General features: G+C 38.0%; 2 protein-coding genes across 3 annotated transcripts; both read left to right on the top strand.

Annotated features, from left to right (window-relative positions):
• The first annotated feature begins 3,898 nt into the window (after positions 1-3,898).
• On the top strand, positions 3,899-6,529 carry LOC121763480 (myosin-7B-like). Of its 2 annotated transcripts, none has more exons than XM_042159503.1 (2): positions 3,899-4,041; positions 4,244-6,529. In XM_042159503.1, exon 2 carries the CDS (start codon positions 4,286-4,288, stop codon positions 6,332-6,334), a length of 2,049 nt encoding a protein of 682 aa, XP_042015437.1. In that variant the 5' UTR covers positions 3,899-4,041; positions 4,244-4,285; the 3' UTR covers positions 6,335-6,529. The 2 variants fall into 2 exon arrangements, with proteins under 2 accessions (XP_042015437.1, XP_042015436.1); XM_042159502.1 differs by having other exon boundaries at positions 4,163-6,529.
• A 7,126-nt stretch (positions 6,530-13,655) lies between these two features.
• LOC121764132 (protein FAR1-RELATED SEQUENCE 5-like) lies at positions 13,656-21,808 on the top strand. The gene is made up of 5 exons (XM_042160197.1): positions 13,656-13,677; positions 14,406-14,529; positions 15,734-15,798; positions 19,435-20,197; positions 20,353-21,808. Exons 1-5 carry the CDS (start codon positions 13,656-13,658, stop codon positions 21,806-21,808), a joined length of 2,430 nt encoding a protein of 809 aa, XP_042016131.1.
• The last annotated feature ends 3,093 nt before the right edge of the window (positions 21,809-24,901 follow it).

The raw sequence follows: 24,901 nt of genomic DNA, 5'->3' as shown, positions 1-24,901 counted from the left end.
CATAATTGTTCTAGTGCTCTATTGCTGATCGATAGGATACAACATCCTATCAGAAACTCACAATTTACAGTAGCAATTATAATTAAAAGAAGAAATTTACAGTTCACAATTACAAACCAAATAAGCAATCAAATAATCAAAGAAATTCACTAATACAATGACAATTCAACACATAACTAAAAAACAATGATGCAGAACATCTATAAATAATTACGAACGATTAACAAAAAATTTATTTAATTATTTTAATAAACATCTTAAAATGGGATGAGTATTTGATGTACAACTGGAACTATTTTCATACTCCATTTTGGATTTTGTAGTACCATTGCGGACGCCGCGAAGGGGGCGGTGGGGGCGGTAGGCGCGGCTATTATAGTGGGGGGTGTCCGCCGCGAGGGTGGACGCGGCTGGTGGGGGGGAGGGCGGCGGACGGCGGACGAGGCTTCGCCGCGAGTGGGGCGAGGACGCGGCGGTGGGTGTATAGGCGCGGCTATAGCCGCGGCTATTATAGTGGCGGATATCCGCTGCGGCTATAGCCGGATTTTTTGAATTTTTTTTTCGTTTTTTCCTCTATATAAATACCACTCTCCCTCCTCCCCCACTCCCATTTTTACAAAATCCATACACCCAGTTTCTACAAAAACACTCTCTACAAAATGCACCGAGGAGACGACGAATCACCCGACACTGAGGAATCGGGATATGACAGCAGCGAGAGAGGAGGAGGAGGAGGAGGAGGAGAAGAAGAAGAGGAAGAAGAGGAAGCCGACTCCGACACCGAGTAGACGGTGCCGGAGTTTTGTAGTTGTATTTTATTTTAATTATTCGTTGTATAATTTTACCGGTTTGCAATACAACGAATATTCGACCCTAATTACCTCGTATTCTAGTTATTTACACTGCGATTATTTAAATTACACTTGATTGAAACTAAAAAATATTTAAAAATGAAAATTGATTATAAAATTTGGGGGCTATTGGAGTTGTCCACTATAGTGGCGGAAATAGAATTTTGGGGCTATGGACAACAAAATTGGGGCTATGGACAAAAACTGAGGCGGGGCTATTGGGCGTGTCCGCCTTATAGTGGACACCATTAGAGATAACGTAGGTCTACCAAGTTGATCTTGACAGCAACATATGCGTACAAGGAAAGGGGTGCACTCTTATCTTTTGTCATAACAAATTACTAGACATTGTATGCATGAGTTATAAACATTTTGCATACAATGTTCATTATAGGAAGTATATACTCACTATGTCCCAATAAATATGAAACATTTAGCTTCCAGCCCGGAATTTTATGCAATGTGTTTTTGTGAGTTAATGAAGAAAGAGTAAAGTAAGAGAGAAGAAAAAGTAGAGAGAGTGTTGTTTCCTTTTTAAGAAACGTTTCATTTTTAGTGAGACAATCCAAAAAGGAAAACGTTTCATTTTAAATGTGACAGAGGGTATATAATATGTTCATTACTCCTGCATACAGTGTCCATAGTTATTTGTTATGCATATACTGCTGTTTTGATTATAATGCACCCCTACAGTTACATATATATACATATCTATTTAGAAAATAGAGTTTATGTATAGCACTACTCACTTCGTCCCACTATACTCTGAAAAAGTGCAATGCGTTCGACAATAAGTGTTGGCATACTTGGAAATCACCAGGGACGGATGTAGCATTAAACTAGATGGGACAAATGCCCCTGCTCATATTCCATTCTTTAGATATATGTATAACTAATTATAGAGATTTTTGTGTAAATCTTCCACTAATTGTCCCTTCTTTAATTTTTAAAATTTCTTCATGTACTCCCTCCGTCCCGCACTACTTGCACTTATTTCCTTTCTGGGCGTCCCAAGTTATTTGCACTCTTTCCATTTTTAGCAACAATTTATACCTACAGCCATAATTGTTGACTTTGTCCATCACTCATTCCTTAATCTCTGTGCCCAAAAGGAAAGGTGCGAGTAGTGCGGGACGAAGGAAGTATATTTTTGCCCCTCTTGCTAAGAATTCCTAGATCTGTCCCTGGAAATCACTATCAACAAGCCACGACCGAAGGATGTTGACATGGATGCAAATCCTGGACAAATAATCAAGACAGTGAGTGAGCATGCCTGGATGACAAGATGCCTACACGGCGCTCCATGTCACACAAGGTGGTCCCTACGTTGAGCTGGAAGGACCGGGCAACGTGTCAACAACACGTGCAAGTGTGCCCGGATGAAGACAAGTTTGTTATAGTGTTTTGTCTCTTTGTTTGAGCTGTCATATTGGTGCAGCTAAGGTTTATTAGACTAGCCTCTGTATTAATAGAGTATGATGAAATCTGACACACACTTTGAGCTAAAAAACAATCTTTCTTTATGCTCATTTATGCCTTCTTTCATGAAAGTTTCCTATTTCATAAGCAAGAATTCAGGACACCAGTCAAATGCAATATTATTACTGAATTCGACAGAACTAAAGTTTGGAATTCCACCTTTGTAAGAAGACGTTAAACAAATATGTAGATCTTGATCTCAGTCGACAAGAATCAGCAACATAATTCCACAAAATGAATTTTTTCCTCGTTTCACAAGAAATCTTGTCCCCCTCTGGAGCTGTAGAAAAAATATTGAAGGGATGCGAAATACTCCCTCTATCACTAAAAAAATAAATAACATTTGAAACGATATACATTTTAATGTATAATTAGTTCAATCCCTAAAAAAATAGATAACATTCGAAACGATACACGTTTTAATATATAATTAGTAAAGTAAAAGTGAAATATAAAGAAAAAGTGATTGAAATATGATTAATAGAGAATGGACACACCTCGTTCACGGTGTTTGAACGCTACTTGATACACTAATTAACTTTTTTTTTTCTATAAAAAAATAATACAGTTATCAACTTATCATCCGTCAGTTTAGAGTGTCCACAATGGTGGCCCGGCCACCATTCGTGGCTCTCTTGTGGCCTTTACAATGGTAAAGGCCACGAAATGTATAAAAACAATAGGGCCACGAAATGTGGCCCTCTCCAAAAAATAAAATTAATTTGTTTGCTTTTGTAATAATATTTTTTAATTTATGTCTAATAAATTTTATTAGTCTTTAAATTTATGATATTTATAAATTTAATTAAAATAAAATAATTTGGATTATAAACAAAAAAAATTCTCAACCTAAAAAAAATGTAACAATAATATCGGTGTATTATATTAAGATAGGAAAATTATACAACGAAAGTGATCTAGTTTAAAAACACTGGGGGAAACCCAAAACCCAAATCACTCTGCGGCGCTACTTCTACGGTTCCAGACCTCTTCAACCATATCAGCCTGCAGTGATGAATGCGATATTTGGCTCCGCATATCGGTGTACCGCTGGATCAAGTATTCATTACTACGTGGTACACCCATCTGCAGGGGCTCCATGGCAGTACCCGAGCTCGAAAGATCTACCGCTTGTTGGAATTGTTCATCGTCGGAATCCATAGTTCCAAGGTTGTATTGAAATTGGAAGGAAAGATTGGAGGAAAATGGAAGTAAAATAGAGTTGGAAAAATGGAAGTAAAATGGAGTTGGAAAAATGGAAATAGGAGTGTATATTTATAAAATAATTTTCGAAACTTAAAAAAAAAAAAAAAAATTATTCCGCGGCCCAGCCGCGAAACGTGGCTCGCTGCAGTGGAGGGCCGCGGCTCCCACGGCTCAGCCGCGTGAAGGCCGCAGCCGCGGCTCACCCTCGGCTCCCGGCCATGCGCCCCTGCTCTCGGCTCTCTGCAATGGGGGGCCGCGCGAAGGCCGCCGGCCGCGGCTCCCCCATTGTGGACACTCTTACGCCTTTGTTGTATATTAATCCGTTACTGGAAATTAGGCATATCATAATTTCACTAGAATTTCCGAGTTAAAGAAAAAGAAAAAGAGAAAAGAAAAAGCAGGGATGTAGCGTGTGTGTCCTTCCATTTGAATGATGATGAACTGAAAAGAGGGATGTTCAGCAATTCATACTCTGATAAACAAATCAACCACTTGTCTTGTCAATGTAAGTTTCTGCATTTCATTTTCAGAAGCAATTTTACTGCGCAGTCATTTTTCCCCCTTTTCCTTGATCTGTAATTTTCAATTCACACACACACACACCACCTCTTTCCCGCGTGTGTTAGGGTAAATGGCGGATGCACGTTCTACAACGTGACCTCTAATTTGTGCTCCTTTTCCGTCTCAATCGGTCGGTGATGGAGAAGACTCTGGAAGGTCTGAGCAAGCGCGCCGCTGTAACTGAGAGAATGGTGGATTTTCTGCAAATACAATGCTCAGAGATTGAGTCGAGGAAGCGGAAATTGGACGCGGCTTGGGACTCGGTGTCGGTGAGGATGCGTGGCGCCGATTTTCGCGAAGCAGCGCTGGATAAACGGGAGCGGGAATTGGAGGAGAGAGAGAGGAGGTTCTTCATGTTCGAAGACGCGAAAATGAGGGAACTGGCCTCTCACGAACAGGAGCTGGAACATCGTCACGCTGCGGTGGTGAAGCGTGTTCGGTTCCTTGATATGGAAAGGGCTGAAGTGGGAGTAGTTAGGCGGCGGGCGGGAGAGAGGTTAGCGAAGATTGAGGCTGATAAACAGAGCTTGATGTTTGAAAGACAAACTTTAGCGGAGGAGGAGGAGAGATTTGATGCGATGATCGATGCGTTGAAGGAGAAAGAGTTGTTCATAGAGGAGAACATGAGAGGAATTGCATTGAAAAAAGAGAATTTGGAGGAGAAGTGGAAAGAGATTGGTGAGGAGCAGGCTAGATTGGCTGATGAAAAGTCTAGGGACCAAAAACTGTTTAAGCATTGTTTCATGGAGAGAATTGAGGTGGCAGAAAATAAGCTTGAGCAGGTGAGGTTGAAGATGGATGACAAGTTTGGGGAGATTGAATGTAGGGACAATGCGGGTTGGGAATCATTGGCGTTGAGTATAAAAGAAGCTGATTTGGTTAGGGAATCGGTGGAGAAAAAGTTGGAGGAGTTGGAGTGGATGAGAACAGAATTCATTTCATTCCAAGAGGAGAAAGCTAGAGAGTTGGCTTCGAAAGAGCAGCTACTGGATGCAATGAGTGAAAAGCTTGTCAAGGATGCCGAGTTGATGAATCAAGAATTAATAGAACGAGAGAAGTTGGGGCACTCGCTTTTGGAAAGGCTACAGTTGGCTAAAGAAAATGTGGAGGGGCTAAAGACAAGTGTTGAGAATAGATTCTATGAAGCTGATGAGAAAATGAGGAAGCTGGCTTCAAGAAGTGAAAAGGTCTTTAGGGATGCCGAGTTAATGAATGAAGAGTTGATAGAACGAGAGAAGTTGGGGCGTCAGCTTCTTGAGAGGTTATGTTCGGTAAAGGATTCTGTGGAGGGATTGAAGGCAGCAGCTGATCAGAGATTTATAGAAGTCTCTTTGAAGGAAACTGATTTGGATTCACTTCAAAATTGGGTTGAGAAGAAAATGGATGAGGCTGACTTCAAGAAAAGAGAAGTCGAGGAGCAAGAACGCAGAATTGCAGAAAAGGAAGGGCGTCTGATCGCTAAGGAAAAGGAACTTGAAGATAGACACAAAGTTAGGTTGGAGAAGCTAGATTCAAGAGAGAATTCTCTGAAAGAATTTACGCGTAATTGCTTCAAGGAACATCGTGCTATCAAAAGGGAGTTACGAACTGAGAAAGATTTGGTTGAGAAACGTGCTAGAGATCTTGATGAAAGAGAGCAACGTCTCTACCACACACTAGAGGAGCTTGAAATCAAGGAAAAACAGATGAGGTATAGTTTCAATGTCCTTGAATATAAACAACACCACCCAACTGATGTCTTCATTGCCCCCATTGAGATCGAACCAGATGAGTCTGCAGACTTGAAGTTCATGGTGAGAATGGATGGTAAAACCTTGCAGATGTTTCTAAATGACAGGGAAAATGAGTTTGAATCAATGGTCGATGAAATCTTCAAAGTTCTTCACCTATCTTCTGATCCGGCAAAGTTGGTTCTAGATGCGATGGCGGGGTTTTACCCTCCACGTTTAAGGGAAGAAGACGTGGAGTACAATGTTAGGAGAACCTGTATAATTCTGTTGGGGCAGCTTCTGAAATTGTCTCCTACCATCAAACCTCATGTTAGGGAAGAAGCAATAGAACTTGCTACTTCATGGAAGTCTCAATTGAAAGCTGCTCCTCAAATTGCAAAGTCACAGGAGGTTTTAGGATTCTTGTGCCTGTTGTCTGCATTTGATCTAGCCTCCTATTTTGATGAAGATGATCTTTCTAGTTTCCTGATGGTAGGTCAGCATAAAGAAGCACTTGTCTTGGAGTGAAGGTAGTATTTCTAGCTTATAATCTTTCCCCTTTCTGTCACTGCTAATGTAGTTGTGCTTACTTTCTCTTGGAAGGCTTCCACCTATCATTTTCCTTTTGACAAAATGAAGCCTGTGAATATTAGTATCAAGTAAGTTTCTCTTGCTTGTAATATCTAGTTGATTTGAAGAGGCTAATTTGGATATTGCAGCAAATGAAACTCTCTCCGTCCTATAAGTGTATGCACTTTTAGTTGGACGCCAGTTTTATTCACAATTGGTAAAGTAATAGAGAGATGAAAGAAAAAATAATTAAAGTATAGTTAGGGGAGCATGCGTCCCACCTCTATATAATGAAAAGTTTTTTCAAAATTAGAAAGTGCGTACTCTAGAGGGATGAACTAAAAATGTGCATACTCTTGTATGACGGACTAAAAAGGAAAGAGTTCATATTCATATGGAATGAAGGGAGTGTAATTCAGTTATTAGATAAGGAGTTGTTTGACTAAATTTAATTTAATGAGTTTATTAGATTAAAAAATTTATAAGATGTCTCAAGGAGTTTATAAATATTAATGTCTCGAGAGTTCATGCGTCGTTCAAATATTTGAATATTGAGTATAGGGATGTCAATCGAGCCGGCCCGTCGGGTTTCGGGCCAACCCTACTCGGGTTGCGGGTCAATCGGGTGCGGGCTAATCGGGTTGTGATTTCTTTTGGGTTATAAAAGCTCAGCCCTAACCCTAAAAGCTCGGGTTTCGGGCTAGCCCAGCGGGTTAATCGAGTTGCTACCGATAAAATTAACATGCGATAAATCCAATAAATAATGATTAGAATTACTAATATTCATACAAGGTAAAATATTTAATTATGATATATTTGAGATATATGTTTAAACTCAATCATAAACATGATCAAATACTAATATTTGAGATATTTCGTAGAATTTTAATGCATGTTTTAGAAATTAAAATTTTTTTGTGTTGAAGTTTTTAATTTATTTATCAATTATTATATTAATAAAGATTCAATATATAATTTGTATATTTAATATAAAATTGAAAGTTATTTTTTAGTTAAAATTAATCAATGAAATGTCGAATTAGGAGTAAAAAATAGAATAATAGAAATTTTATCGGGTTTTCGGGCCAGCCCATCGGGTTTTCGGGTCTGGCCCTAATGGATTGCGGGTTAATCGGGCGCGGGCTAATCGGGTTTTGATTTTATCGGGCTACAAATTTTCAACCTTAACCCTATAAATTTGACGGGCTATTCGGGCCAGCCAACGGGTTACGGGCTACATTGACATCCCTAATTGAGTATATGATCTGGGGCGAGAAATGAAATGGGAATTGTATGTGTTAAAAATAATAAATCATGGTAAAATTATTTTTATAATTTGTTGTTTACAAGAATATGAAAAAAAGGGTTTGAAGTACTTCTTCGTCCCCTCTAAAATGATCAAATTTTTTCGAGATGGGATTTGAGAAATTGCTATTTATTAAGAGAATAAAGTAAAGAGATAAAAAAAAGTATGAAATGGATATATAATATCAGTAGAAAAAAAAGCTCTTTTATCGAAAAACACAAAATAGCGAGCACTTATTGAGCATAAGAGCATCCACAACCGTGCTCTTGCCAGCGAGCACGATTGTGGGCCCGACGCCACTATTCATGTCTGCTCTCTGGCAAGAGCACAACACCCATAGTTGTGCTCTTCCGCAAGCACGAGCACAATTCAATTTAAAATTCAATTAAACAAAAACATTTCCATAATATTAAAATTCATTAAAAAACCACAATAAATATTACAAATTACAAATAAAATAAAAAAGACATAATTAAAATCCTAAAAATTAAAAATTACATAATTAAAATACTAAAAATTAAAAATTACATAATTAAACTCCTAAAAATAAAAAATTACATAATTATTGGCTAATATTACCCGATGAAGACTACTCATCCGGAAGCACTAACCCCAATTGTTTTTGGAGACCCAATATCATGGTCTCGTGCGTTTGAAGTTGCGTGCGGGTCATAGTTGACCTATCAGCCATATTGAGTTGGCCTAAGAGCATCCACAACGAGTTGTTCGGGGGGTGGAGGTGACGCATAGAAAGCGGGTTCGGGAGCGGGGGCAGATGGGAGAATGAAGATGAGAAATCGACTTAATGATGTCAATCTGGGAAGCACCAAACCAAGAGAAGGAGAAGTGAATACATACAATGAGTCAAATGTTCTTCTAAGAACACCATTTTCTTCGTCTTCTAAAGAACTTCGCGTGAGTACCTTACACGCCTCAATCAGAGTCCGGATAAGAGAGATATAGTCGTTCTACGGAGAGTGCGCACTGCTAAGTGAAGCAGCCAAGCTAGAGCTGGGGTCTGATTGAAATAGTGATCTCCTATCAAGATGACGCCTAAATTCTCTTATCTTACCACCATTTTCTTCTTCTTCTTCTTCTTCTTTGAAAGAGCTTGGCGTGGTTACCTTGTAAGCCTAAATCGGAATCCAGATGAAGACATTATGGCCTTTTGACGAAGGCTGAGTAGAGTTGTGTAAGCCCAGCGACTTGCCGAGCTCGCAAGGCATGCGAACCTGATGACCCGTGAGACTTTTCCGGAGAAGCGTTTTGGCGTGTATTTTTAGCTTTTATTAACTATTTTCACACACTAATATATATTGTTGGGGTTTGATGCCCCTTGCACAACGGAAGTCATACATTCACAAATAAATCAGAGATACAGATCTATTTGACTGACTATGAGATCAATTAATCATATGTTAAATGCATAATTGCATACAAGAACGCAAATAATTCATGTAAAAGGAATTAAAACAATAATTCATGAATTTCCTACGGTTTAGAATTACCGATTTGATTATCCAAAGAATCGTCGATTGCTTGCGCCTTCTCCACGTGAAGTTCTTCATCCTCAACCACGAACCTTCTAATTTGTATCCCGAACTCAGATAATGACCTTTGGGTGGGCAAAACTTATCAAAATATAAAGGACTTGACTAGACAGAAGATTGAACTTCAGTTCCGTGAAACATAAAATTTCGTCCACTTCTTGGAAGAAAGGGGCAAGAATTTTTTAATGATTAAAATCATATTTAAAACTCTTCTATTGTCACGACCGTGGCTGATTAAGGATAACCTAGCCCGAGGTACCGTGACTAGGGGGGATATAAGAAGAGGGGAAAAGAAGTGGGGGAAACAAGAAGGATAAAAGCGAAATGACAATTAGATATTCAAGATAAAATAAAGGGAATAGTACTTAACAAGAGAAACACTCGATCATGCAGACTCGAGTGGCTGTTCGTACATATGCAAAAATATCAGAGTCTTAAAAGAAATACTGTAGAATATATCAGAGTCTTAGATGAAATAAACGTTGCCTTCCTAAAGGTACCGCGGAAGCAAAATAACTCAGTTCTATGTATGAAGACATGAACCTCCGAGAGTTTATTCTTGATGGACCAACAACACTCACTTCACCCCGCCACTGCTCATGTCACGACCGCACTTTGCTAAGGATAGCTAAGGCGGGTAAACCGCGACTAATGAGGGAGATTAAGGAAGTGGGGAAAGAAAGGGGTAGAAACTTGCCCAAAGGCCTATTCAGATAACATCATAGAATAGAAGCCAAGTACTTGATTACATAGTCTTGGAAACTGAAATAATATCTCATCAAAATAAATCGGAGTTCGATTATGAGATTTTACAATTCTCACTTAACAAAATACAACGGAATAAGTCCTTGCTAAACGACTTCGTGTATGAAGACACGAAGTGTTGGAAGATCCACTTGGTTATTTAAATACTCATCGACTCCGATCACTACTCCTCCGTCTTGACGTTCAACCTGCACATTTATGTTATGTTTTACATTTAATGGATGTTTATTGCATATTTAAATGTATAAGCGAACGTAACAAAGTCTAAGTCTTTGTTTTAGTAGACCGGTTGTGGGCGTCGTCCACTTTAAGGTAACACGGTCAGTTCTGAACAAAGAAAAATAAGAATTTCACAACCTAGATAGGCCTAGACAACCTATCGTGAAAGGTTGCAATGTCAGTCCGATTATTTCTAAGCCTTATTGAAATAAGATGACGTTGGTATGGTATAGCACTGAATTGGATCTAAACGGCAAGACGAGTCTTTATGCTATCTACTGAAAGACGGGGTCTTGATAATTAATTTCTTAATCAATGTACGTTAGCATTGAGCATACGATATTGATTATCTACTACTTTGACTTACCAATAGGTGCAGTTTTTTCGTAACCCAACGATCTTGGTATCTTGGGTCGTGGCGATTAATATCTAGCGGTGCTAGGATTGCTATTATATTGAATCGTGCGCGAGGTGAGTCTCGTTTGATAACATCAACAAGAGGAGCTCGAAACAAGGTTTTATTATTCGGAACCTAGCTAGTTGGAGTTTGATTACTCTATGAATAATAAATAAGTGTTTCTTGCTAAGTCCACTCTTGGATTTTATAATATGTTAATTAATTAAGTCCATAGCAGACATTGATTAATTAATGGATGTTTCTATCTTAAGCGCGGGAAATAAATGACAATCAAATGGAAACCCAGAATACTTGTAATTTCGGATTTGGATGGGCAGTGCGATATTACTTCTTTAGTGACTGATTGTAATATTCCAATATAAGCTCATATTAAATTGTGTGTTCGATTTAATTAGTAAAAAGCTAATCGGGGGAGGCCATATCCAAATTTTTCCTTAGATCTCTGACTGGGCCCAATATGTGACTTAATATAAATAGGAGAATAAAGGAGACAGAAAACACACTTGTTTTATTTTACAATTTTCGTCCCCCCTATTCCAAGGAGATGAATGATTTTTGCTCTCCTTTCGTGAGCAGGGTTCTGCCTTCTTTAATTAAGTCCTGGTATTCTGGTGAGATTTGCCCACACAAATATCAGATTACAGTCCGGGATACCAGTCAGAAGATCCGAGGTCGAGTACTCAAGATCTTCACGTGGAAAAGATGCAAGCCATCTTCAGTTCTTAAGTGAATCAACGAGGTAAATTGGCTAACTCCGTAGCAAGCATGTTTTAAGGATTATTTGTGCAAAAGCATGTTTAAATTCAAGTTGTGAGCATGATACATGTAAGAATTACGCGAATAGAGTTCATCTAAATAATCTGCTAAATAGATAAGTTTTTATGTGATCCGTTAGAACGCACGCCTCCGCAGCAAACCCCTTCAATTGGTATCAGAGCCAGTCTTTGGCTCTGATTATTTGGATTAAAATTTCGCAAAATCCATGTATGCATGTGTTATTTGATTACGAAGCATGTTCTTGTTGTTTCTTTTTGTTTATATTTTATGCATGTTGAACTCAAGAACTATCGAATCAAACAACTTTAATTATTCGATCGCACGAGACGTGCGATCCGTCGGCGCTTGCGCCAAGACGGATCACACCACGTGCGATCGAGAAAGGGTCATCGATTGAGTGAGAGCCCGGGGCTCACGATCTCGGGGCGACGCGTAGACAAGCGTGGGCTTGTGCGCGCCGCCAGCCGAGACCGCACGCCCTAGATGGAACCCACGTCGAGGTCGACACCGTGAATCCGCCGAGACACCGAGACGCCGAGAGCTCCAACCCTAGGCGGAAGGTCCGAGACGTAGCTCCAAGCTATTAGCCGAGACGTGCGTGAGCAGTGGGAGCGGCGAGTCTCGGATGATCGAGACGGGCAATCGCCGCTGGCCGAGAGGAGTCGCGCCACCGCGCGATCTCCTGGCCGAGATGCTGGCGCCAACCGACGAGCCAGGTGGCCGAGAGCAGGCGCGCCACCGCGCGTCTTGCTGGCTGAGTACTCGCGACACCCGACGAGCTAGACGGCCGAGACGCTGGCGCGCAACACGAGCGCTGCTGGCCGAGACGCCGTGCGCGTCGTGATCCGACGACGAACTCGTCGGATCTTCGTCGTTCATCGTTCGTGCGAACCTCGTGCGATGAGATAACGATGAAAGATTATTTTAATGATTATTTAATTTTTAATTAAAAGATATCATTAAAAATATTATTATTTAATGGAAATAAAATATTTTGGGAAGATTTTTCTAGATTTTAGGAATATTTGTATTATTATCCATATCTATGGAAATAAATAATATTATTTTGATTCCTAGATGATATGGACAAGAATAATTTAATAATTTCCTAATATTTATATATCTAGAATCCTAATAAGTATAGATATGTAAGACTACATTAAATAATAAAAATTTCTCTTCCTAATCTTGAACATGGAAATAATTTGAATTTAGTTTTTCATGTCTTATTAAGAATTAAATAACTTGTTTATTTTAGATATATTTTATAGTAGACATGGATAATAATTAAATTCTAGAACAATGGTTTCCTAAAGGAAGATACCAAAGTAAATGAAAGATTTAATTATCCAGCAAATTAAATACCAACAGAATTTAATCAAGCCTTAATCTGCCTCAAGGCTTAGGATAATTAAAGGAAAAACCATAACTCAAATATCTAAGCTATAATTATGAACTTAATGTTTGTATAGATTGAATGTTAATATATGCAATTCTAGTTCTTGTGTTGCTAGTTTTGTGCAGCATTAGATTCTTACTTTGGTGACTTGGGTGTTTGAATATTTACAAAATTAAATCCAGGCAAACATGTGTTTTAAGTCCCTAAAATTTATACCCCCTTCGTCCCATAAAAATATGTGCACTTTCCATTTTCGTCTGTCCCACAAAAATATGTGCATTCTATTTTTGGAAAGTTATATCAATTTAATAATATAGGTCTCACTACCCACTAACTCTACTTTAATTACCATTTTCATTATCTCTCATACTTTACCATACCATTCCCTTCATCTCTCTTACTTTATCAATTTTGTCTTAATTCTCGTGTCATCTCATCCACCCATATTTTTATGGGACTGAGAAAGTATTACTAATCTCTTGATAAATTAGTAATTTAATTGAAGTAAATATTTGGATTTAGTTTTTTAATTAATCTTATGATGAATTAATCTCAAAGTAATTGAATTATTTGATTTGAGCTGATTTGAGTGCAGAGACTTTTGTTTGAGGATTTAAAAGCAAATCAAACTGGTTTTATTTATCCAACACGTAAGCGTGAATACAAATTAATAATCTTTTCTTGGAACTATACATTATCGACTTTCTCCAAATAGAACTGGAGTTAGTTTCAATTTTCTTCATGCCATAACTATTCGATGATGAGATACCTATCTATTTAACTAGGACAAAAAGTAAAGAATTGAAAATAGGTCTCAGCAAGACAACAAATACCACATAGACACCATGACTGTAAGTCATCGACCAGGTTAGCCGACCAATATGTCCAAGGAAATTGGTCCCCTTCCCGACACAAGTAGTTCAAATATGGTAGAGTACATAGTCAAGCTCGCAAAGAATTTAGTAGACTCATATTTAAAAAAACATGTGTGTTGGCTTGAAAATTGTATAGTGTACTCCCTTTAGTCCCCATTAGAAATCTCATTTGCCATTTTTTTCAATCCCCATTAAAAGTTTTATTTCATTTTTACTATTTTTGGTAAGTGGACCTCACATTCCACTAACTCACTCCACTCGCAGGGCCGGACCTGAGGGGGGCAAGTGGAGCGGCCGCCCTGGGCCCCCAAATTTGCAGGGCCTCCCTAGCCTCAGGTATATATATATATATATATTATATATATGTAAACCCATATATCCTTTTCTACCTTTCTCTCTCTACAATTCGCTCCTCAACTAATTTTATTCTTTGGAATATCTCTCGCTCAAGAGTCATGTCGCCATGTTGGTATGCAATTGAAATTCGATTTTTTCTTCATTCGATTCTCTTTTGATTTATTTGAGCTCGTTTGTGGAATTGTGGTCCTTTCCCCCGTTATTTGCACCGGCAAAACTCTTCTTTTTTGTTGTATTTTGATTTGTTTGATCGATCGCCTGGCTTTGGGGTATATTTTCACAGGATTGGGCGTAGTTGACTGTTTATTTCTTCGATTGTTTGTTTATAACTGTTTATTTGTTTTCTCTTGTTATTTGTGTCAGCTATCCAGATTCTCTGTTTTGATATTGCTACTCATCCACCGATCGTGATCGTGAGCCTTCATCAAGCAGCTAGAAACACAAGTCACCAAGCAGCAAGGATTAAGGAACACAAGAAGTCAAGAAGGTATGTAGACAGTAGACATGTAGTACTAGTACGTTCATGTCTTTTGGCTTCAACACCGATTGATTGATTAATTGATCTTGATCAGTTCTTTTTTTCTTCTAAATTTTAGACGAGGTTGACAGCAACACCATCATCAACGACTTCGCATCAAGAAATGTTAGAAGAAATTTTTGAAGGTAATATGTAATAATTATTTGAAGTGAATTTCTTTTGATATGCTATTAGTTTTTTGCTGGATGAAACTGATTATAAAATGGAAGGAAAAAATATATAAATAGGGCCTCAACTTTTAGTCTCGCCCCGGGTCTTTGGAACCTCAGGACCGGCGCTGTCCACTCGCATTTTATTATAAAAGCAAATGTATAAAAAAGTGACCCGCATTCTTTATTCTACCACTCTCACTTGCAAAGTCAAACATGTAACTCTTACGTCTCATATGTCGATAGATGGTTTGGGTATCCAATCTAACTTATAAAGTACTCACTCCGTCCCATTGAAGATGACTCACTTTCCTTTTTGGATTATCCCAACCAAGATGACCCATTACTAAAATTAAAAACACCTTTTATCTCTATTTTATTCCTTCTCTCTTACTTTACTCTCTTGCTTAACACACAAAATAAAGCTGCATAAAATCCCGTGCCGCCCAAGGAAGGGATCATCTTTCTTGGGACGAAGGAGTAGTACATAAAAATAATATTTATATTTTTCAATTTCAAAATTTAAATTCTATATAAAAGAAAAATTTGTAATTCTAAATAATTCTAAAATTAGGGACATATCAAACACACACTCCACACAAACAAAATACACATATATATACAAGAATAATGCTATGCAACCATAATGTGGCCCGCCACACAATGTCATTTTTGTAAATAATTATAAAAATCAATGCAATAAATTAATAATAATAGTTAGTGCTAAGATAATTTTACTTAATTACACTTTTCTCAATTTTTTCCTTCAAATTTCTATATCAACTGAGACACATAACACAACCTATGCTACGAATATAAATTATTAGAGTAATAATTTTATTGCATTGACTTTTATAATTATCTCTTCTCCTCTCTCTCATTGTCACTAATTTCTCTCATCCTATGTAATTCCGTCTTACCTTCTCTCTCCTCCTAGTAATACTTTCACTTCTTCTCTCCTCCCGTAGACATTTACTTTCTAATCTACATCAATTTTGTTATAGGAGTACAATTTTCTCAGAAAACTCTTGGAACAATTTCGACTGTAAATTTAAGAAATGCCGCCAAGGTAACGACGGATGCACGCCTTCAAGTGGCGGCGGTGAACCCGACTTTCATATTCCCTCCGTCCCAACTTAAGATTTCTGTTTTGCCTAAACTTAAGAATCATATTTCACTTTTACTATAAATGGTAAGTAAGCCCCACAATCCACCGACTTATTCCACTCACATTTTACATTTTATTATAAAAGTAATATATATAGTGAGACTCATATTCCACCCGTGGCGGAGCCACATGGGAGCAAGGGGTACGACTGTACCCCATATTTAGTTGTCTTAATATATAATTATAGTAAAAACACACAAGCATTAGTGGTCCAGTGGTTTAGCGCTCCACTTACCTTACTTCGAACTCGTTTTCGATTCCTCCTGCTGCCACTTTCTTTCCAATTAGCGGTAGCACCTCTTTTTCGATCTTAATTGATCTGATCTATATTGCAGTTTATAGCATTTTTCATTTAGCTGAATTATATTCTTAGGTGATAGTTTGCAATTTAATTTTTATTTCAAAAATATTTTTAATGGTTTAGTATGATTGTTTTAAAATAATTCTAGTATGTGTGTATATTTTTATAGTACTTTATTTTTTATTATTTTGTTTTGCGGATATAGTAGTCATTTTTACGAATATAGCTTGTTAATTTGGTTACACTACTACTCTCTCCGTCCTAATTTAATTAAAGCGTTTCTTTTGGGACTAAATATTAAAAATTTGTGTTATACAAAATAAATGAAGATAAAATAAAATAAAAAAGAGAATAAAGTAGAGTTAAGAGCGATTATAGTATGATATATAAAATAAAGTATGATCGACAATATATTTTGTTTCTCTGCTAATAAGACGACTTTACTAAGTCGGGACGTCTTAAAAAGGAATACAACTCAACTAAATTGGGTGGACGGATTTTTTTATAGTTAGTATTATTTTATTTCTAATAGGTGATGTGATTATTTGCCGTACATTTTTTGTACCCCCAGGACCCGTTCATTATTAAACCCTTAGGGGAACAAGAAACGTGTGTCAAACATCATAACATGGTACATCTTATTCGTATGCATTGCAGTTCACATATTGTGCATTATATAGTTAATAACATCCATTACTCGTGACAATTTGGTGAATTATTCGTATCATTTTATAATTTGTTATTAATGCGTACGTACTATACCCTAGCCCCTAAGCTTATTAAAGCCTTAGGGGAAACAAAAAACGTGTGTCAAACATCATAACACCGCACATCTTGTTCGTATGCATTGCAGCTCACAAATTGTGCATTATATAGTCAATTATATCCATTACTCGTTACCATGTGAAGATTACATACATGTCTACGTACTATACCCTAGCCCCTAAGCTTATTAAACCCTTAGGGGAAACAAGAAACGTGTGTCAAACATCATAACACAGCACATCTTGTTCGTATGCATTGCAGTTCACATATTGTGCATTATATAGGCAATTATATGCATTACTCGTGACCATGTGGTGCATTATTCGTAGCGGTTTCCAGCCATTATTAGATTACTATTGTACCCTCATAATGCACAAAATATGACAAATAATGCAACACGGGATTAATTAACCAATGTTGATCTTGACCGTCCATTTCTCTAATCTAATGGCTGATATTAAGAAGGAAAAAGGAGGAAATATAGGAAAAGGAAATGAATACATCCCTATATATATATATATATATATATATATATAGGGTTGCGTTAAAGATAGAACCATTCTTAAGTGTAGAACCTAGAATTCTACATATTTTATTCATTGGATGAGGAAAAAATGACGGTCAAGATTAAAAATCATACATATTAGACTATGTTTTCACGACATTCCGGACTCAACATGCGAAAAAACTCACATGTTGATGGAAGAATGAATGAAACGAAGAAGAGTCCATGCATGCTTTATTTTTTCACTTCTCTGCATTCACCCATTAATAATAGTTTTGGTTGTAATGGGAAGTTGCTGTGCAAATCAAAACCATTGGATTAAAAGATCTAACGACCTCCGTTTGGCATTTTTTCTACGTTTAAGAATGGTTCTATCTTGATCACAATCCTATATATATATATATATATATATATAGGGATGTATTCATTTCCTTTTCTCATATTTCCTCCTTTTTCCTTTTTAATCTCAACCTTTAATTCCAGCAATCTTGTGGCTTAAAAAAATCGCTGATTCCATTTAATTATTATCAATTAAAAATCGATTAAGGGCAGATTTGGTAGATGATATTGTGTTAGTTATGGAAATTCCATGATTCTCTCCTTTGCAAATATTACGGTTTATTTTCTTCTCTCACGTCGAAGAAGGCAGAGAGCGTCAGACGTATATGATTCTGCATTACTATTTTTTTGGAAGGTTTCAATTATCACAAATCTAAATCCTATTGTTAATCAGTCGTTGGTAGTCAGAGTTTGATCTTAAGCAATGGAAGAAGGTAAATCATGAAGTAGCATGTTTTTTTAATGTTGCGGATCTTTCTGTAGAAGTGGTAGCAGTTTGATTATTTCATTTTTAATCAACAATTAAATTGTGTTTTGTGTTGCCATGGTATAACATTATTGCTTTCTGTGAGAACTTTCTCCATGGATTCGCTAGCGGCATATGTAGTGTATTAGGTTGAGACGAAGCATATAAAGCACGTATTGACGATGTATAATGCACTTAGGTTTCTATATAATGCATAATTCGTGAGAGGCAATGTTTCGGGTAAAAAAGATTTCGTCTGGATTGCGCGGTGTGGCGCACGTTGCTTGTTTCCCCTAAGGGTTTAATAAGCCTAGGGGGTAGGGTGTCGTATGTACAAGTTGTATTAGTTTGATTAATTGATTTTTAATCAACAATAAAATCGTGTTTTTTGTTGACGTGGTATAACATTACTGCTTGCTGTGAGAAATTTCTCCAAGGATTCGCGGGCGGCATATGTAGGGTATTAGGTTGAGACTCGGCATATAATGCACGTATTGACGACGTATAATGCACTTAGATGTCTATATAATGCATAATTAGTGAGCGAGATTGTTTCGGGTAAAAAGATAGGGTCGTCTGGTTTGCGATTTGTGGCGCACCTTGCTTGTTTCCCCTAAGGGTTTAATAAGCCTAGGGGGTAGGGTGTAGTATGTAGGGGGTAGGTTTTAATCAACAATTAAATCGTGTTTTGTGTTGAAGTTGTATAACATTACTGATTGCTTTGAGAATTTTCTCCATGGCTTCGCTAGCGGCATATGTAGGGTATTAGGTTGAGACGAAGCATATAATGCACGTATTGACGATGTATAATGCACTTAGGTTTCTATATAATGCATAATTCGTGAGAGGCAATGTTTCGGGTAAAAAAGATTTCGTCTGGATTGCGCGGTGTGGCGCACGTTGCTTGTTTCCCCTAAGGGTTTAATAAGCCTAGGGGGTAGGGTGTAGTATGTAAAAAACAACGTTTTTAATACATATACCACAACATGTACTCCGTAACAACGTTTTTATTAGTATGTGTTATACGTATGCATAAATCACGTGTTTATCTATCTGAATAATTTGACATATTGAAATCGTGAAAATCGTGCATTACTTGTCAGCATATTATATTGCAAAGTTGTTATATTATGCTGACCCCTTTTTTCCAATTATGTACAGTGGTTGTTGTACCTGAATGTCCTCCCTCGATGAAGCCTGTTGTAGGTCAGAAATTCCAGTCATTGGATTTCGCTTTTGCTTTCTACGACATATATGCCCGGGCAGTTGGCTTTGATACGCGCAAACAAGCTATGAGGAAGGTTGATGATGTCACCACGTGGTATCAAGTTGTATGCAATAGGGAAGGACGGAAGAAGGGTGAAGAGGATGACCAGTTGAATGCCCGTTCTGGTTTCACAATCAAGCGTAGGAAGTTATCTAAGCGGTGTGGTTGTACAGCTAATATATCCTTCAGGTTTTTCTCGGAAGATTGCTCGTCAGGATACATAATTCAGGAGTTCAATGAGATTCATAACCATCATATGGTTGAGACGGAACAGCAGAAATTCATGTCAAGTAATCGCAAGTTGGATGATGTACATCACAAATTTATACTAGACTGTTCCAGGGCGAATATAGGACCCACGCTTACATTTAAGGTATTGAAGGAGATTCTTGGTGGGTTTAACCTGGCTGGTTGCACTGTGGGGGATATCAGGAATGCCTCATGGGACATAAAAGCATATGCACAAGGAGTTGATGTACAAATGGTGTTGGATGACATGGCTAGGAAGAAGGAGATGTCCGAGGCTTTCACCTATCACTACGAAGTTAACGAATTTGACCAGTTGGTTGCTTTGTTTTGGTGCGATGGTGTGATGAAGAGAAATTACCACATGTTTGGTGACATTGTGTCCTTCGACTCCACATACAACACAAATAGGTACAAAACTAAATAATGTGTTGTTTATGTTATATTCTATTAATGTATTGTATATTGTATGCATTATTTGTTTGATGTTACTGCATTATGTACTGCCGTAAGTTGCATTATTATACGATTATGCTTATGACGACCGGTTGTTGTCATGTCCGCAGGTACTGTATGATATTCACTCATTTCACTGGAAAGGATAATCATGGTAGTCCTGTGACATTTGCGGCCGGGTTGGTGTGCAGCGAGAAAACAGGGGCATTTGCTTGGCTGTTCAGACATTTTATAGATTGTATGGGTGTAGCACCCAGGATGATTGTGACCGATCAAGATTTGGGTATGCGATCAGCGATTGAAGAAGTCCTCGTCGGCACGCGTCACCGTTGGTGTATGTGGCATATAATGCATAAATTGGCAGTCAAGGTACCAAACAGATTATTGCGGGACGACGATTTCAAAAAGGAGTTTAACGCTTGTGTTTGGTCGGACCTATTAGAGCCGGAGGAATTCGAGGAGGAGTGGAATAGATTGGTTGAACATTATCAGCTGGAGGACATCGACTGGTTCAACACACTGTATGCATATAGGAGGTACTGGATACCGGCGTACTTTAGGGATTTTCCTATGGGTTCGATGATTAGGACTACGTCCATATCTGAATCAGAGAACATTTTCTACAAAAATTATCTGAAGCCCCGAGCAAACATAGCCGAATTCTACCTGAGTTTCAACCACGCCATAGAATTCCAGCGGAATAGTAGAACAGCTTTGGACTACCACGATGCCACGTCCATACCCATACTCGCAACTACTCTGCCGTTCGAGAAACATGCTTCTACATTGTTTACCGACAGTATGTTCAGGAAAATACAAGAAGAAATAGTCGAAGGTAATGACAGATGTCGTGTGCTGAGTTTTATGTCAGGAGAAACTGCTGACACATACAAGCTTGGCGATAGCAAGCGCAATGCATATTTTGTTCGTCATGACAAGACGGATGATTCTTACTCGTGCGAATGCAAGCTTTTTGGTCGCCATGGTTATTTGTGCAGTCATATTTTCTTCCTATTTCGGAACAATGAGGTGAAAAAAATCCCGGAGAAATATTGTGAAAGCAGATGGATGAAGACGCCCTTAGCCAAGGCTGTACACGGGGAGTTTCAGGAACGCTTGCTTACTCACTCATCCGCTGACGATAGGCAAACTGTGTCAAAGAAGGCGATTTCGATGTTTTATGGGTTTCTTAGACAGTTTGAGACCGACATCGGCGCATTACGTGCATTTGTAGCTGGCGTCGAAGAACTTGGCAACTCACTTCAAACTGGTAAACCGGTAACCTCAGTCGCTGAGAAGAGGCGTATGGTTGAAGAGTTTTACGGAATGGCAAGGCCTGAAACTGTTGCAGTGCATCCTCCCGATGTTGTGAAGATGAAGGGTCACGCCAGCAGCTCGGCGAGCCGTCTGATTTCAAAGAGAGACAAGGCTATAAAGGATGCGACTAGGCCTCTTAGACGGTGTAAGGGTTGCGATGAGATGGGTCATCACAACTCTAGGAATTGTCCTGTGCTTAAAGAGATGAGGATGGAGAAGGATGCTCGCAAGGGGAAAAATCCAGCTTGACTCATATCTTTAAAAAAATTCCTGCATTTGTTGTTCCTTTGGTCGATTCTTTATTTTTAGTAGGATGGTTGTAATAGAATATCTTGGTTTACTTGGTTTGGGTGAAAAATATGTCGGTTTATTAGATGGTTAAACATCTGTCCCTAACACTTTTCATGAGCATTATTTTAACTCAAGCGTTGAAGGCCTAATACATTATACGGTTTCCATTAACAATTACAAAACATATATACACATTCGAGGCGTACTAAATATACGTTCTACTATATCAGGTATGCAATCAACAAATGCATTATTTATTGTTGCAATTGCATTAGACATAACGATTGTTGCATTATTTGTGTAATATACACAAACAACGTTTGTGTATGCATAATATAATACGAATACTTACAGTATATGCAGACATGATGCACATACAATGGAGGCCTACTATGTATTTGTTGCAAATTATTAGGTGTGCAATAAACGAATGCATTATTTAGTTGAGGCGCTAGCATTACGCCCAACGATTGTTGCATTATCCATGTAAAATACGCAAAGAAAGTTTCGTAATGCATAATATATTACGAATACTTATGTTAGGAGCAGATATTATATACAAATATAAATGCGTACTACATACATGGATTAATATGTATTAGGTGTATAAAAAAAATGCATTATTTAGTGTTGCCATTGCATTGCGCACAGGAATTAGTGCATTATTTGGCATCTGTAAAGCATTACGACAGTTAAACGACCACCTATTTTGAACAAAACAAAATTACAAACACGACAAAGGACATAATACACCAAGTACACAAAAAGTATTTTCATCCGTCTGATTAAAAGGAATGCACATACGGTTCTGCTGAGTGCTCACAAGATACAATTCAAAAAGACTTTCTCAAAAACATTGGTAAGTGTATTGAAGGTTGTAATAATATCTAAAATGCTAAGTCTTCCAACAAATACCAGAGAGTCACGCACTACAAACCATAATTTTCTACCCAGCATTCGAAATTGAAATTTGCAGGTTTTTCTTTCCAGAACTTGGTTGCATTTTTTTGGTTTGCGGCACCGCGGACATTGTGAGCACAAGTCAGTAACGCCCTTGCGAACTTGATTCGAAACATTTCAATACTTTTGTTTCCCTTCGCTGTGAGCCCGCATTCCCAGTCTTTCTCCTTCTCTCCAAAGTAGGTTTCCAAGTGGCGCATGACATACACACCGTTCTCAGATATGGACAGGTTGTTCCGCCACGGCATTGCAACTACATGTGTTGTGCACTTTCGTATCACATCAGCCAGTATGGAGTCGTTGCACTTATCTATTGCGTCAGCCATGAATTTCCGCTAAAACAAAAACATACATAATTTTACCGCATCACCAAAATATGTTTTAATGCATAAAAGGAAAAAAAATAGAGTGGTCACATATCATACCAGCAAAGATGGTGTGTCCCCATATTTGTCGCCGAACGATGCGTGCGACTCTGTGAGGGTGTGGTCAATAATGTTGATCTTGCCATCCGGCACATCGAAACAGACCACATATTGATGTATCTTCCCCCAAATTGGGAAGAAGATCTACACGACGAAGATAACAATAAATTTTATTGTAAGATGTCCTAAACAATTGATTCTCATACAAATAAGTTTATATTCACACTAACCAGATCGTGTTTCTCCCATTTGCTGTATCCTGCTGCTAGTGCCTCCTCAAAAAGAATGGTCCAAAAAGACGCAAATCTCCTTTCTTCATCCCACTCTTCAGGGCTATCTATCAGCGATGGTGCCTACAATCGTTGTCGGTACTTCAGGTACTTATGTTGCAGAGTAATATTCATTTCGTAAATAGATAAAATAATAGATTCACTCACGCATGGCCTTGTCGAAAAGAAGAGTCTGGACGCTGTATATGGTGCCTTGAGCTTCTCTATATTGTTCAAATATGAGCACCAAGTGTCCACGATGACCGGGCTGACAGGTTTAAATGGTGCCAGTGAAAGGAACTCGGACTTCACTGTTTGTTTGTAGGAGTCTTCGTAAACAATTGCATCCCTGCATATCAATATAAAATGCCACGTTAATAATTGCATACATAAGCACTACCAAATCCAAATAATGAAGCTAAAATCCCAGTAGGTTTATTACTGTTTTCAAAGAATACCAAACCTAATGTAGAATAAACTTCTATTACTGTATGATTACATAATGCACAATGAGAATTTCATAATGCGAAGTTTAGAAATTAATACATGAAATACAAAAAAACAATCAGTAAAGAGAATCACCCTCTTCACACATCAAATGCAACACAAATAATACACACCTGATCGATTTATGCGTCTCCGCTGTGCTCAGAACCCAGAAATATAGTTCCTTGTCATTGCCGTTAGCCTTGGCTGTAAGCCTTACAACACGCTCGTTGAAAGGAGATCGCATAGCAGGACTAGCTTTCCTTAAACGTGTCGTTTCAACGTTTAAATCCTGCTGCAAATATACAATACACATACAACAATTAGGCAAAATCCTTAAAAGATGTTATCTATTACTCCCTCCGTCCCTGAAAATTTGTCCCATTTTTCCATTTTCGTCCGTCCCCCAAAATTTGTCCCATTTCACTTTTACCATTTTTGGTAGTGGACCCCATATTCCACTAACTCATTCCTACTCACATTTTATTATAAAATTAATATATAAAAGTAGGACCCACAATCCACTAACTTTTTCAACTCACTTTTCACTACATTTTTTAAAACCCGTGCCGGGTCAAAGTGGGACAAATTTTTGGGGACGGAGGTAGTATTTTGTTACCGATCGGATGGCCTCCTTAGCCTTGTTGACCTTCTCCTTTCCTTTTACACGTCCAGCCGCGATTTTCAATGGCACGTCGGAACTAATACCACCCGTCCCAGCCTCAGAAATTACTATCCCCTTCTCCTTTGACAGGGGCGGTCTCTGTGAATGCATGGTTACAATACAATTCATAAGATAATTAGACATACTGCATAATGCCTAAGATACTCAATATAATGCACCAAACATAATAAATAATGCATATAATGCATAAGATACTCAATATAATGCATGAAACATAATAAATAAT

Source organism: Salvia splendens, chromosome 14 (genome assembly GCF_004379255.2).
Source record: "Salvia splendens isolate huo1 chromosome 14, SspV2, whole genome shotgun sequence".
Taxonomy (NCBI): domain Eukaryota; kingdom Viridiplantae; phylum Streptophyta; class Magnoliopsida; order Lamiales; family Lamiaceae; genus Salvia; species Salvia splendens.
Note: the sequence above shows the minus strand (reverse complement) of the source record. Positions and strands in the feature narration are given on the sequence as shown.

What these genes read in the sequence shown, in the direction of transcription:
- LOC121764132 (XM_042160197.1), top strand. Translation starts at nt 13,656, where the DNA reads ATGACTGTAAGTCATCGACCAG. An exon ending in ATTTAAGAAATGCCGCCAAG is followed by an intron (nt 15,799 to 19,434) that starts GTAACGACGGAT and finishes AATTATGTACAG; the next exon opens with TGGTTGTTGTACCTGAATGT. An exon ending in TCCACATACAACACAAATAG is followed by an intron (nt 20,198 to 20,352) that starts GTACAAAACTAA and finishes TCATGTCCGCAG; the next exon opens with GTACTGTATGATATTCACTC.
- LOC121763480 (XM_042159502.1), top strand. Translation starts at nt 4,235, where the DNA reads ATGGAGAAGACTCTGGAAGGTCTGAGCAAGCGCGCCGCTGTAACTGAG.